Source organism: Microtus pennsylvanicus, chromosome 18 (assembly GCF_037038515.1).
Source record: "Microtus pennsylvanicus isolate mMicPen1 chromosome 18, mMicPen1.hap1, whole genome shotgun sequence".
Taxonomy (NCBI): Eukaryota; Metazoa; Chordata; class Mammalia; order Rodentia; family Cricetidae; genus Microtus; species Microtus pennsylvanicus.
This window is the reverse complement of record NC_134596.1, coordinates 704,721-718,894: the sequence shown is the minus strand read 5'-3', so window position 1 is coordinate 718,894 and position 14,174 is coordinate 704,721. Positions and strand designations below refer to the sequence as shown.

General features: G+C 37.6%; 1 protein-coding gene across 4 annotated transcripts in view; it reads left to right on the top strand.

Annotated features, from left to right (window-relative positions):
* The window catches only part of LOC142837413 (leucine zipper protein 2), a 322,896-nt gene that overhangs the window by 242,584 nt on the left and 66,138 nt on the right, over positions 1-14,174 (top strand). For all 4 annotated transcript variants that reach the window (XM_075952470.1, XM_075952471.1, XM_075952469.1 and 1 more), the window contains one exon: positions 10,785-10,847. In XM_075952470.1, the coding sequence (XP_075808585.1) occupies positions 10,785-10,847 (63 nt within the window). The remainder of the gene's footprint in view (positions 1-10,784; positions 10,848-14,174) is intronic.

The window sequence follows — 14,174 nt, the reverse complement described above, 5'->3', positions numbered from 1 at the left end:
AAACCCAGATTTAAAGGATTTTATTTGTTAAAAATATGTGTGTGCAGGTCTGGAGAGATGCCTCAGTGGTTTCTATGCAGTGATTTCTATGCAACAATTTGTTATAGAGACAGAGGTTCAGCTTACATCATTCAGATGGTGACCAACGACCCCCTCTCATGCCAGTTCTTCAGCATCAGATACCATTTTCTCGTCTCTGCAGACACTGAATACATATGGTACATTGACACATATACAGACAATACACCCGTAGACATGAAAATAGTGAGAAGAATTGCATACACTATAGCATATTTGGACTTAAGCTTTAAAACACAGATGGTATGTATCATTAAAGAGCATCTGCAAGCTGGATTGCTAAAAAATAGTGTAAGGATGCTTTTGTTCTTAAGCCATTTCTCTTCTGAGCACCACCCAGTGGAAAGTCAATATCTCAATAAGCAACTCACAGGGTCTGCTTTCTACTCCAGAGTCATACAGTGCAGTGGCTTCAGCCTGACATCCAGGAACTTCACTTTTCATTTAGAAGAGCTGTAGATCAAGGTCATGATATTTACTAAATTCATTCTTGAGGACCTAGTCTATGCTGGCAAGTAAGGCTGTGGTAGATAACAGCACAAGAATCGCAGATTTGACCTTAAAACAGATGCCAGAAGCTGCCCGTGAGTACAGAGGAAGTATCAACTGTCCACATTCCTTGGCAGTAAATGATAATTTGTGAACATTGAATAACATGCTTGTAAATCACTGTCTTCCTGTCTCGCGATAAGAAAACAATTATGTCCTAACTTACTGGATATTTATGCTATTACTTCCTTTCCATTCCCAAGACTTGTCACAGCAGTCAAAAAGGAATGCTGTTTTGAGAAGCTGTGTTTAGGATACTCAGCTGTGGTCAGATAAAGAAATAGGGCAGGCGTGCCTCTTTTGGTGATGGATACTCAGGGTTACCCTCAGCAATGTCACAGTCCTCACCAGCAAGTCTCCTCCACTCTTCATCCAGTCACATATTATTTTATGTAAAAGAATGCTGGAGGCTACGCTTCCTGGCATTGGAAGCATCAAAATATTAGGCACAGATTCAGTTTCAATTAAGACTCAGAATACAAAACTGAATGTAAACAGCAGGGAAAATGAAAATCACAATATAAAATAATGATCCATCTTATAATAGCCAGGAAACTTTGTAACTTTTGTATCCACACACTTGCATGTGCACAGACTGTCCACAGCTCCTGTCATGTGGCTTTACATACTGACATTCTTTCACTTGAACTGTACTTGGCTCTGAAAGATCTCAGTGAAGTACTAAATACCATCAAAGTAACAATGTAGATTCCGGAAACAGCACATAACCACATCATATAATCATCTGAAGTGTTCATTTCCTTTTGGATTTAAGTTCAAACATGTAAATTTTATCCACTTTAATTAAAAGTTAATAATTAATATTATTTCTTCATTTTTAGTTAATATTACATTAACACAGCCAAAAGCCTTACAGGATTTGTCATATCCATGTAATCTTATGCAAGCACATGAACATATACATATGTATATTCATACATGTGCATGTATTATTGTCATATTTTCTAAAATTTAGAGCAGAATTTTATATATTTCCTTTCAAATTTTATTTTCCACATAATCAATATGAATATATATCACAAAGATGAGTTGTGGATCTAAATTATTGTTTGTTAGTCCTATGTAATGAGCATCTGTATTGCGTTCGTTTGTCTTCGTATCTCTTGTCTTCCCTAACTAGGAAAGTGGAGAATTTCAAAACATTTAGCACACAATTCATGTTTTCATTTCCAAGATGAAAAACAGAGCCTGAAAGACAAATGTCACTGCATAACTAAGAATAAACTTAACACTCATTAGTAAGTGAAAACTTTAATATTAAAAAAAAAACCCTTTGTATTGATCACCTACTCCTGAGTGTGGGGGCTGTTCAGGAGTGTGCTTAAGATATTAAATGACATCCATTGGAAAAAACAGCTTTTGCCTTTGACTACGGATGTCAACCGCAAATAGCTTCTTGGTAGGGAAGGGACTCTGTCCACCTCCCTCTCTCAGTACTGGAACCCGTATTTCTTTTTTAATTTTGTTTGGTTTTGAAAGAGAAAGAGGGGGAAACATAAATTTGGTTGGGTAGGGAAGTAAAAAGAATCTGGGACTATTGGGGGAGGATAAAACCTGATCAAAATATATTCTAATAAAAAATATTAAGATTTATTTTTTCTTTTATTTTTGAGATTATAACATGATTACAGCATTTCCTCCCTCTAAACCTTCCTTGCTCTCTTTCAAACTCGTGGTCTCTATGTTCATTAGTTGTTGTTACATGGATATATGTACACATATACATATACATATACATATATCCATAAATAAAACATGCCCAGTCTGTATAGAGCTACTTGGATGTATGCTTTTAGGGCTGACCATTCATTATTGGCCAAGAAGCTGATGTCATCTCCCGTGGGGAAAATTATTTCTCCTACTCCTAGCACCCCTTAGTCGTCTATAGTTCCTTACATAGGGCTGAGGCCCTGTGGTCTTTCTCCTAATGCACTTGGCATGCCTATCATTGTTATCCTTGTTCAGCTCACGCTGTAGAAAGTCATGTTCATGAATCTTCATGGGCCTCATAGAAGGTATTAGAAGACGTAGTCTCATAGCAAATTCTGCTATCCTCTGGCTCACAGTCCTTCCATCCCTTCTTCCGTAATGTTCCCTGAGCACTGGGTGTAGGAATTATGCGCTATCTGTAGCCACTGACACGGAGCTCCACAATCTGTCTTTTCATCGGTTGTAGTTTTATGTAATAGTCTCTGTCTTTTTGCAAAGAGAAGTTTCCTTGATGTGGAGAAATGACTACACTTATCTGTGGGAATAAGGACAAAATTTAGAATGTAGTTAAGATTATGCTGATCTAGCAAAATCATAGCTGCATGTTCTCCAATATTTATAACTTTACACAAATCTTGGATAGTTGCCGAGGTTTCCAGTATCAAGCATGATGTGCTTCTTACTGACAAGGTCTTAAATCCAAATAGGGAGTTCTTGGTTATGGACAAGGTTTATGCTCCACCTCTGCACTCTTCATGTTATCGTATTGTGCTGGTTGTTCTTGTCCACAGGTGTGTCTCCTAGTCAGTGTTCTGTCGCTTTGGAGAGACACCATGACCTCAGCAACTCTTCTAAAGGAAAACATTTAATTGGGACTTGCTTAGTTTCAGACGTTCAGTCCATTATCATGATGGCAGAAAACATGGTGGTTCATAGGGAGACATAGTTCTGTAGAAGTAGCTGAGAGTTCTACACCCTGAACCACAGGCAGCAAGAAGAGTTAACAAGGCACTGATCTGGCTTGGATTTCTGAAACTTCAAAGCCCACCCCCAGTGACACACTTTCTCCTTCAAGGCTACACCTTGTACTCCTAGCAAGACCAAACCTCCCAATCCTAAGTAACACTACTCCCTGATGACCAAGCATTCAAATATATGATGTTATGAGAGCCATTCTTATTCAAACCACCACAGTGTCCTAGCTGGTAGGACTGTTGGTTGCTTCCCTCCTTCACAAGCTTGGATTGTACCTTCTAATGTTATGAAGACTAGCCCTTATGGAAGAGGCATTCATGTCAGCTTCAGCTTAGAGTCCCCTGAGCCCTGTGTCTGAAGTGCATTCTTGTTTTCCGGAATAGGTACATTCTTAGATTCAACATCTCTGGTAAAAGCAAGGGCAATAGCAACTCAAAAGAGGAAAGGCCATGCTTTGCCAAGGTCAGCATAGTTATTAAGCAACACAGAATGTGGAAAGGAAGATATTGGTAGACAGAAGAACAAGACTTGGGGTTCACTTGAAAAATTTAATAGGTTTTAATTTTTTTCACTGTTTATACTGATTAACATATATTAGATATGTAATGTTTATTATACATGCTTATACACACATACATATATTTATATACACACATATGGAAAGTATAGAAATAAATTAACAATTACATATTTAAATTGAGAAAAAATTATTGAATTCTCTGTTAATTCTAAGAAGGTGTACCTTACTATGAAGGTTAAGCGTCTAGATTAAAATGTCATTTCCCTATATATCAATCCATTCATTTTCATTTCTTTGTTTCTTAATTCAACAAACATTCATTTATAATTTTCTGTATAATATATGTTGAACTAAGCTCTGCCGTTGCATAGAGAAGGAGAAGGGACAAATAGAGCTCTGCTTCACAGCATTTGCATTCCAGTTCAAGGGCTTTTCTAGTTGAAGTGTGGGATATCCTAGCCCTACGCAACGTCTTTAGGATAAAGGCATAAATTATTCTAAGTTAGGGTGTCCACATAAATTACTCTAACTTCATCACATCAACGTCTTTGCTTCATTATGTTTCCTTTATTGAAAATATATTTTTCCTCACATAATATCCTGATTAGTTTCCCCTCTCTCTACCCTTCCCAGTTCCCTGTATCTCCCTCCCATCCAGATCCACTCCCTTTCTGTCTCTCTCCAGAAAAGAGGCTTCTAAAGGATAATGATAAAATAAAACAGATAAAACAAAAACTAACACATTAAAGCCAGACAAGAAAAATGAACAGGAGAAAAGAACCCAAGAAAAGGAACAAGAAACTGAGCCCAATAATTCACACATTCAATAATTCCATAAAAACACTGAACTGGAAGCCATAATACACTTGCAGAGGATGATGCAGACCCATGCAGGTACTGTGTAGGCTGCCTCGGCTTCCATATGTACACATTAGCTTTGGTCATGTTTTTTTAGATGGCCTTGTTTTCTTGGTGTCCTCCATCCACTCTAGCTCTTACACCCTTTCCTCTTCTTCTTCCAAGGGATTATCTGAGCCCCAAGGGGAGGAAATTGATGGAAACATCCCATTTAGGGCTGAGTGTTGCAAAGTCTGTCACTCTTTATATAATATCTGGCTGGGGATCTCTGTATTTGTTTCCATCTGATGCAGGAGGAAGCTTCTCTGGTGATGACTGAGGAAGGCATATGAGTATAGCCAAGTGTCATTAGGATTCATTATATATTAGAATGGTAGCCCTGGGCTGTCTAGTCTCTGGTTCTTGGTAACCCTACCAGTGTCAGCTATAAGTACCATATCTTGGAATGAGCCTTAAGTTAAATCAGTTATTGGTTTGTTACTCCAGCCAGCTTTGTGCCTGTGCTACCATTGCCCTAACATATCTTGCAAATAGGACACCATCAGGGATCGTTTGTGGCTGGCTTGGCGTTTATGTCTGTCTTGTGGTGGATTTAAGGGATGAAAACTCTATGTAGGTACTAGCTCAACATCTGCATCTTCAGTGGGTGGTGTAGGTGTTACTTTCAGCAATGGGGCCTTGCCATCTCCCCTCTCTTCCTCTGCCTCCCCTGGAAGACTCTTATTAATTGCTTCTGTTTCACTAGATGTTATAGATCTGTTTAAATTTCATGTCTGACATTGATTTATTTCCTTTGGTAAGTGGTATATATGTAGAAAAAATATCCATTTCTTTTGGTAGAGTACAGGTTTTAAAAGTATAACCTTATGATTCTCTGGATTTCCTCGCTGTTTATTTTTATATTCTTCTCTTCATTTCTAACTTGGATTCTCTCTCTCTCTCTCTCTCTCTCTCTCTCTCTCTCTCTCTCTCTCTCTCTCTCTCTCTCTGCCTGTTATTTGGTTTGGATAAGTGTTTGTCAATTTTATTGACTGTACCAAAGGACTAACTCTTTGTTTCATTGATTCTTTATAGTCTTCTCTTTGTTTCTATTGTTTTGATTTCACCAATCGATGTTTTTATTTCTACTTGCCTACTCCATTTGGGTGTGAATTCTTCTTTTTGAACTAGAGCTTTCAGGTGTGGTGTGAAGATCTCTGAACATCTTATGTTGGTACTTAGTGTTATGAACTTGCCTCCTAGAATCTTCTTCATTGTGTCACAAATTTGTGTATGCTGTACATTCATTTTTATTCAATTATAGAAAGTCTTTAATGTCTTTTCCGACTCATTTTCCACTCAGTAGAGAGTTGTTCAGTTCTTAAGAGTTTGTAAGCCTTCTGTTGCTCTGTTGCTGTTGATCTCCTCATTAATCCACAGTGGTCAGATAGGATGCAGTATATCATTCCAATTTTATTTCATCTTTTGAGATTTTCTTTGTGCCATGAGAAAATGACATGAGAAAGTGCCATGAAAGTTCCATGAAGTGATGAAGAAAGTATGTTCTTTTGTGTTTGGGTGGAATGTCCTGTGGATAACTGTTTCATGTATTTGGTTTATAACATCTGTTAACTCCAGCATTTCTCTGTTTAGTTTTTTGCTGGATGACTTGTCTCTGAGAAGGGTAGGGTACTAAAGTCTCCCACTAACCATATGTGAGGGTCAATACATGACTTAAGCTGTAGTAGTATTTCTTTTACAAATTTAGGTGCACTTGTGTTTGGGACATAGATGTTAAAATTGAAATGTCCTCTTGGATTTTTTCTTCCTAATAAGTATGTAGTATCCTTCTCCATATCTTTTGATTAGTTTTGGTTTGTGAGATATTAAAGCAACTACATGAGCTTACTTCTTAGTTCCATTTGCTAAGACTATCTTCTCCATTCTCTTATTATGGGGTAATGTCTTAATGTTAAGGTATGTTTTTTTATGCAGCAGAAGAATGCATCTTCTTTTTTCTTTTTTTTTTTACATTCATCCTGTTATTCTGCGCCTTTTTATTGGGTAATTGAGACCACCAATATTGAGTGATATTAATTTTTATTGGGTAATTGAGACCACCGATATTGAGTGATATTAATTTTTATTGGGTAATTGAAACCACCGATATTGAGTGATATTAATTTTTATTGGGTAATCGAGACCACCGATATTGAGTGATATTAATGAGCATTGTTTGTTAATTTCTGTTATTATTTCGGGGTGTTTTTGTGTGTCCCTTTTGATTTGTGGGTCTGAGATTATTTATTCAGTGGGTTTTCTTTAATAACTTTATTTATTTCTTCTTTAAGAACCCCTGTCACATTTATAAAGACTATTTTAACATCTTTTTTATTTCCTTCAGTGATGCTGGGAAACTCAGGATCTACTGTGGTGGGCTGTTGATCTCTAGTGAACACATTGTACTGGGTGATATTGAATGTGTTTACACGGGCATTTAGGATTTTGAAGATGTGATTCTAGGTGCTAAAATCTGATCTTGTATTTGTTAGATGGGCATTTTGGCCCTTGGTTTCTGTTGACATCTCTGGTAGAGTGGAGAGTTCCAGGTAAAAGACGTGTTCCTGGGTATTAGGGGCTAACACTTAGAAATGGATTCCAGGTGGGGGCGGTTGTTGACGGGGATCAGTTGGAGAGAGAAAAGCATCAGGATCTGCTTAGTTCCCTGGGAATGGAGACAGATAGTGAAAAGACCACAGCAGAAGGTTTATTACACAGTTGGGATGAGATTGCTAACTGAACATGGAGAAATGGAGGAAGACATGACTCTGCAGTCAGCCTGCCTGCTTCCCAGTCCAGAATGTCCTGTGTGTTTCCAGGGATTGCCTGTCTGAGTTAGAAGATAGTGTAAAGCAATGGGTGGGGGGAAGGGTGGTTAAAAGGGGAAGATTTGTGTAATCCAATGAAGGTAGGGCCTTGTTGGGGAGCTCAGCAAGTGTTCCACTTCAGAGTTGGGGATGAGGCTGGAGATTGGATTGGAAGAAACAAGGGGAGAAATGAAATAGGAAGTTAACCTACATGCTTCTCTGGCCATCAAAAATCAATTATTTTTATTTTCCTCTTAATACTTATCTAGCTGCTAGAAATAGCTTTGCAAGGAGAGAATGACCAAACAGGAGTTTTCATTCCTCACTTCAACTTTTCTTTCTGCACTTCCCTGCAAACAATATCTTTACCTCTGTTACCTGAGTTCTTTATTCTGCAACCGTGCCCCTTGGGCCTTGTTTTGCCCTAGGCTTTGTCTTGTGCCTGCAGTTTTTCAGGAAGGAGGATACATCTAGTTCAGGGCTTCTGCTTGAGAAAGGATCTACAGACCTTCTGCGTCCTAGCATGTTGATGGTTTTATGGGGTGATCTTTGGCTGTTGGAGAGAACATTGTCAGCTCAGATGAGAACATTTCATTTAAACCATATATGTACATTTCTGCACAGACTTACATTATTGTGTTGCTTTTTAGGTAAATAGTTAATAATATGGTACCTTGCAACTTTTCAGACATCTTTACTGTTATTTTTGCCACATTGCCTTCCTCTGTTTTGTTTACCTCCCTCCCCCTAATTAAAGCTCTGATTTTCCCATTTCTAAGACCACATTACTTGTACCTTGTTATCTCCCTCTCTGTTGCCTTCCTATCCTCTTATCCTGCCATATTTCCTTTTTATCTTCCTGTTTTCTAAATTTGCTCCAGGACCAAAATAAATTCTATTAAAAAAGTTTAATAAAAAGATTACCTTATTGTCACCCCCCCCTCTTCTCTCTGCCTCTCTCTCTTTGCCTTTTGGTGCAAAAAACAAAGTTGGAATGAGGGTTGCTTTCACCATGTGCAGAAAATTTCACGGACACTAACAGAGATGGAAACAAGAGTAGACATGAGGTGCACAGTGGCAATTTACATGCTAGGGCAACTGGTCTATGAAGCTGTCTGAATGAGGAACCATAGCAGCAAGCCTCATTAAGAAAGAATAAAAACTGGTGTGGAAGTGTCAGCCTCTCTCTGTCTTGATAGCTGCTGTGCCTATAGTTCCTCATCTCTTTTTCAATAGAAAAGAATGAAACTCTTGTCTTATTTTTTGGAATTTCTTCTGAGCATGCCAAAGATACAGTGAGAAAGTAGAGAGGGATTGAAACTGGCTCGTTGATGAACTGTCAAATGGAGTCTCAAAGGAGAGGCAAAAAGATTAAAATTTAAGGATGGAGATTAAATACTTCATTTTCATTTGGATTTCTCTATACTTTTCAGAAGGAAATGAATATTTGTGAGGCCTGTATTTTAGTAGTGAAGTATGTCCCAGCCCCTGTGCTCAGTCTCCATCACTGTCTATGGCACACACACCTCTGATTTTCCTAAGTCAGGAAGACTTAGAGAAACAAATGCTCACCTCCCAGCCTCTGCGAATGTTAGATTTATAAGGTTAACAGGTCACTCGCTTCTGAGGCTTGTATCAGAACTGGCTTTTAAACATGAAAGAACTTTTAAGTATAATACTTATCCGTAAGTTATAAGATTCTGAAACTAGTCTTCAGGGGAAAATGAGATGTTCTTTGAAATGTGGCTGTATTGTAATAGACAATAAGGTGCCCTTTGTGTAGGTGCCATGAGAGAGATGCTTGCAGGTCATATGGAGTGCTCACGTGGGGCCAAGTTTAGCTTGTAAAACTACACTAACAGTGAAGAAACATAAGTGAGAAAAAAATCTATGTAGATTTTTGTATGTTAATTTTTTTCTTTATATTTGTATGTGTGCCCACCATGTGTGGATGTGTGTGTTTGTGTGTGTCTGTGCAGTGTGTGTGTACCATGTGGGTATATGTATGTGTGTGTATCTGTGTCTGTCTACGCAGTGTATGTGTGTGTATGTGTGTGTTTGTGTGTGTCTGTGCAGTGTGTGTGTACTATGTGGGTATATGTATGTGTGTGTATCTGTGTCTATGTGGTGTATGTGTGTGTATGTGTGTGTTTGTGTGCATGTCTGTGCAGTGTGTGTGTGACTTGCAGTATGTATGTGTGTATCTGTGTCTGTCTATGCGGTGTGTGTGTATGGTGTGTGTGTGTTTGTGTGCATGTCTGTGCAGTGTGTGTGCGTCTTGCAGTATGTATGTGTGTGTTCATTGTGTGTGTGTGTCTGTACAGTATATGTGTGTCTCTGTGCTCTGTGTGTATGTGTAGGGTGTGTGTGTTGTGCCCAGATTACGACCCACAGAGAGGCCCAGACTGTAATAAGCAAGGTTTATTTAGCATAATATGAACTAGTTCAGAACCCCTGTCTCCAACACCCTGTTGTAGCAAGGTAGAGAGTGGAGAAGTGTTTCCTTTGCGGAGTTAGTCTTTTAAAGGTATAACTACAAAGAGGCCTTTTGAAGCTGCTTTGTCATGGGTCTTTTGCTCTGTCTCATCTTACTATGTCACTTAATTCTTTGTTCTTAGAGCAAGGCCATCTTTATCAGACTGTACCAGGTGGCGAGGCATAATTTCTCAGGTAGGAGGGGGGAAGGCCACTATCTTCTTCGGAAAACATTCTGCTAGGAAATTTCTTCTTACCCCTTTGAGAATAAGGGGTGAGGGTTTTACAGTGTGTGTGTATAAATGTGTGTGTGTTTGTGCCTATGTGTCTGTGTGTGTATGTATATGGTGTGTGTGTGTGTCTGTGTGGTGTGTGTGTGTACGGTGTGTGTGTTTGTGTGTGTGTATGTATGTGTGTTTGTCTGCATGTGTCATGGCATACCTGTGGCAATCATAAGATCACTTTTGGGAGTCCATTCTCTCCTTCTATCATGTAGGTCCTTGGGATCAATCTCAGGTCATCTTGGTGGCAAGGACCTTTACATATAGAGTCATCCCATTACCCAAAGAGTAAATATCTTAATAATAATTAATAATAATTTTAGCTGAAAAATGGTTTTAGAATGAGTAATAAATTCTTTAGATAATATGTAACTTTAATCAGTGAGACAAACAGAGTGATATGGCTGAATTAAATGAGGAAGTTCTTAATAACTTACCACCTTTTGTGTAAAATTCTCTTTCCTTCCTCAGAATAAAAGCTTGAAGAACAAATTGTTGTCTGGAAGCAAGCTGTGTGGGATGCATGCAGAAGAGGTGAGTAAATATGACCTTTAACAAGGGCACCTGGTTAAAATTATTATTGAATTAAATCTTGTGTAATCTAAAGAACTAATGGCTTTTCCCCTAACACAAATGAAATACTGGATGCAAAATAAAATACATTTTTGTTTTAGTTTTGTATGTATCTAGTTATTCCAACATTACACAAATGAAAAAATAAAAATGTACCCAATGCCATGTTCATAAAATGAATTTCTAACACCTATCTCATTGTATGAACCAATTCTTTCCAGGAGGAAATTATCAGATGCCCACTGTATTTTTCTTAAGCTTTGTGACATTTATATGCTACCAGCCAAGTTCCTGGGATTATATTAGTTTACCAGGTAAACCTACCTGCTTGTTCTATTTTCTGTGCAACTAAATTTTCTCATATATTACTCATAGATTTCTCATAAAATATTATATATTAATAATTAAGTAACAGTGAAGTTTAAAGACAAGAGACACGAGCCCCTATATCCCAGGGATACTTAGATAGCATACATGAAGAAAAGTCACCCACTGAAAATCACATAAATTATAAGGAATAGACAAAGAAGCATTTCCATTTCAGGAAGACCTGATGTCTATGAAAAATGGGACGGAATGAAGCTTAAGAGGAGAACAATGACTTTACAGTTTGAAAGTTGAGTCCCCCCCCCAATGGGTCCGGAAGGGAGACTGAGAGCTGCACAAACAGGTCCATCATTGCCTAACTATGAAAATACTTCACTTCCCTTATGTTACAAATGCCTTTCCCACCACCTTTCTATAGATGGAAAAGGGGAGTTAGGAAAAACACAATTTCCCTTACTCTCCTGCTTGTAAGAACAAGGTCACATGCTTAGGCAATATGAGACCTCAAAATATATTCTAAGACAAAGCCATTATCAAGAACTCTATACCTCAAGCTTGCATGTGATATGATCATTTGGAGACTAAGTTTCATATATATAAATGTATATATAATAGATATATTACTTCAATATATATATATTTGAATGAAATATGCTGTGATTTAGCATATATATACATATGGATGATATATGGATATATGTATATATCCATCCATATGTGTGTATATATATACATGCATACATATATACATAAATACATACACAATGGATGGAAAGCTTTAAGACATAGAAAGTAAGTGTTGATTCTCTATAAAAAGGAAAACAGAACTGGTTCTTTTGTAGATCTGACACAAAGGGCTTCATTTCATCGCATTTTGCTCTGTTCGGACAGAAATCAGCATAACCTTGTCCATATTATTGGGATTGTTGAAACAGGATAAATGAGCATTGGGATAGTTTTGAATACTGTGATATAGAGTGGTGTTTTGAATACCAGCACCTGGGCTATAGGACAGAAAGATCAAGAGTTTAAGGTCACTCTCACCTACAACACTGATTCTTGAGGGAGAACTGAGCCACTCAAGAGTCTATCTCAAGAACCAACAACAGAGAAGGGGAAATATCTGTATAACAGTTACATTGAACATGTTATCAGATCCCCACAAAACTCAAGTACAGGAGAGAAAGGAGCACTAAAAGTATGACTGATGTTTAGAAAATTAAAGAGTTCCTCCATTTATAGTTTATCCTCTTCATTCAAGAATGTTCCTAATTTCCCTCAGCTCAGTGAAAATTAAATCCCATTTGTTCATAGCTGTGTTCTTTATGTTATTTCCTTAATGGCTTAATGGTTAAAATTCAGTTAAGTTCATATAATTTATTCATTTTGCCATATCTTGTTAAATATTTATAGAATAATATCAAAGTTCAGCATTCTGGATTAAAAGGGTAATGTTTATACTGTCAAAATAGTATTTTAGAATAATATGCACAAAATTTTATTATTTGATGCATCGTTATTTCTTAAAACAAAATAGCAATCTTTTGTGCTGGAGACTAGCTAAAAGCAGCTCATCATTTCGGCCACGGGCTCTCGGCTCTGTACCCACACAGGAACAAAACACACTGTGATTTGGCATAGAAGACCGTGTAATGTGGCTTTTCCTGGGGAGACGTGAACAAATATGTATTCACTGCACATAGAGAACTAGAAGCAGAATGAATAGAGGCAGCTGCATCTCTGGAATCCTCACCACAGCATGGGCAACAGCTCATGAAAGCTGCATCTATCTCTCTGGCTTTGCTGCACGACCAAAGACAACTTAGCGAGTTAAGAGATTCCCCTCTACCCCGAAATCACCACTGTTTCTATGACCTTGCTCGACACTGCCAGGCGTCTTCTAAGTTCCTGGGCTTCCTGGGCATAGTGAACGATAATTAGCTTCCTGAGTCTTCAGAGCCTGCCTCCTCCCAGAGCTAATGTTTCAATCCAGAGAAAATAGTTATACTACAAACATTAAAAACTGCAAACCCAACACCATCTGCCATAGCTACCATTATTTTTTCATAAAGGGAAAGTTATTTGAATATAAATGTGTAGGAAAGAATCTCAGATTAGACAATTATCTCCTAAATGAGACTGAAGAGCTAAAATGTTCTGTCATGGCTGCCTACATCCCCCTCATTGTTTCTCCTAGCTACCATTGTCATTATCTCAGCTTTAATTAGTTCATGCACATGCAGACACTCCATGACCTTCATGATCTTCATGACCTGATATTTGGAATTGCATTTACAATTAGCAATATAGTAAAAATAAAATCACTGAGATTACAAATGCTGTATCATTTTTAGAGGCTTATTCCTTTTGATAGTTTTAATTTATCAAAATATTTCTGACAAGCTAAGACAGCATGTTATATGTTTTCAAATTAGCACACATTCCACAATAGATATATTACTTCAGATGTATTGTTTCTTAAAAATCTTTGTAAAAACCTAAGAAAGGATTTTGCTGATAGTCTGGATTGTGAAATACAGATGACGTGGGAGTAGAAAGAATTCATATCTTCATGATAACAAAGGCCAAGAAATCTACTATGAATCTACCATGATGTGTTCACTACACAATATATACTACATACACACACCACAATAAAAAATAGGAAATAAAATCTCAATTTAACTCTAATTTTATATACTAAAAACACTACCTATTGCTGCTTTAAATATTTGTTGTTATAACGAAAAGTTTAGATCCTAAGGCACACTGTCTATGCAAATAGATTATAAGCAGATATCAGAAATAGTTGACATTAGTCCTTGACCTGTCCTGATAAACTCCAGCACTAATTATCAGGACTGGAGATGGCACTGGATGGGTCACTTGAATGCTTAGTATGAGCTGCAGTGATCAGCTGCTTCCCCCACAAACTTGTCAACTCTATTGAGAGAAAGACTT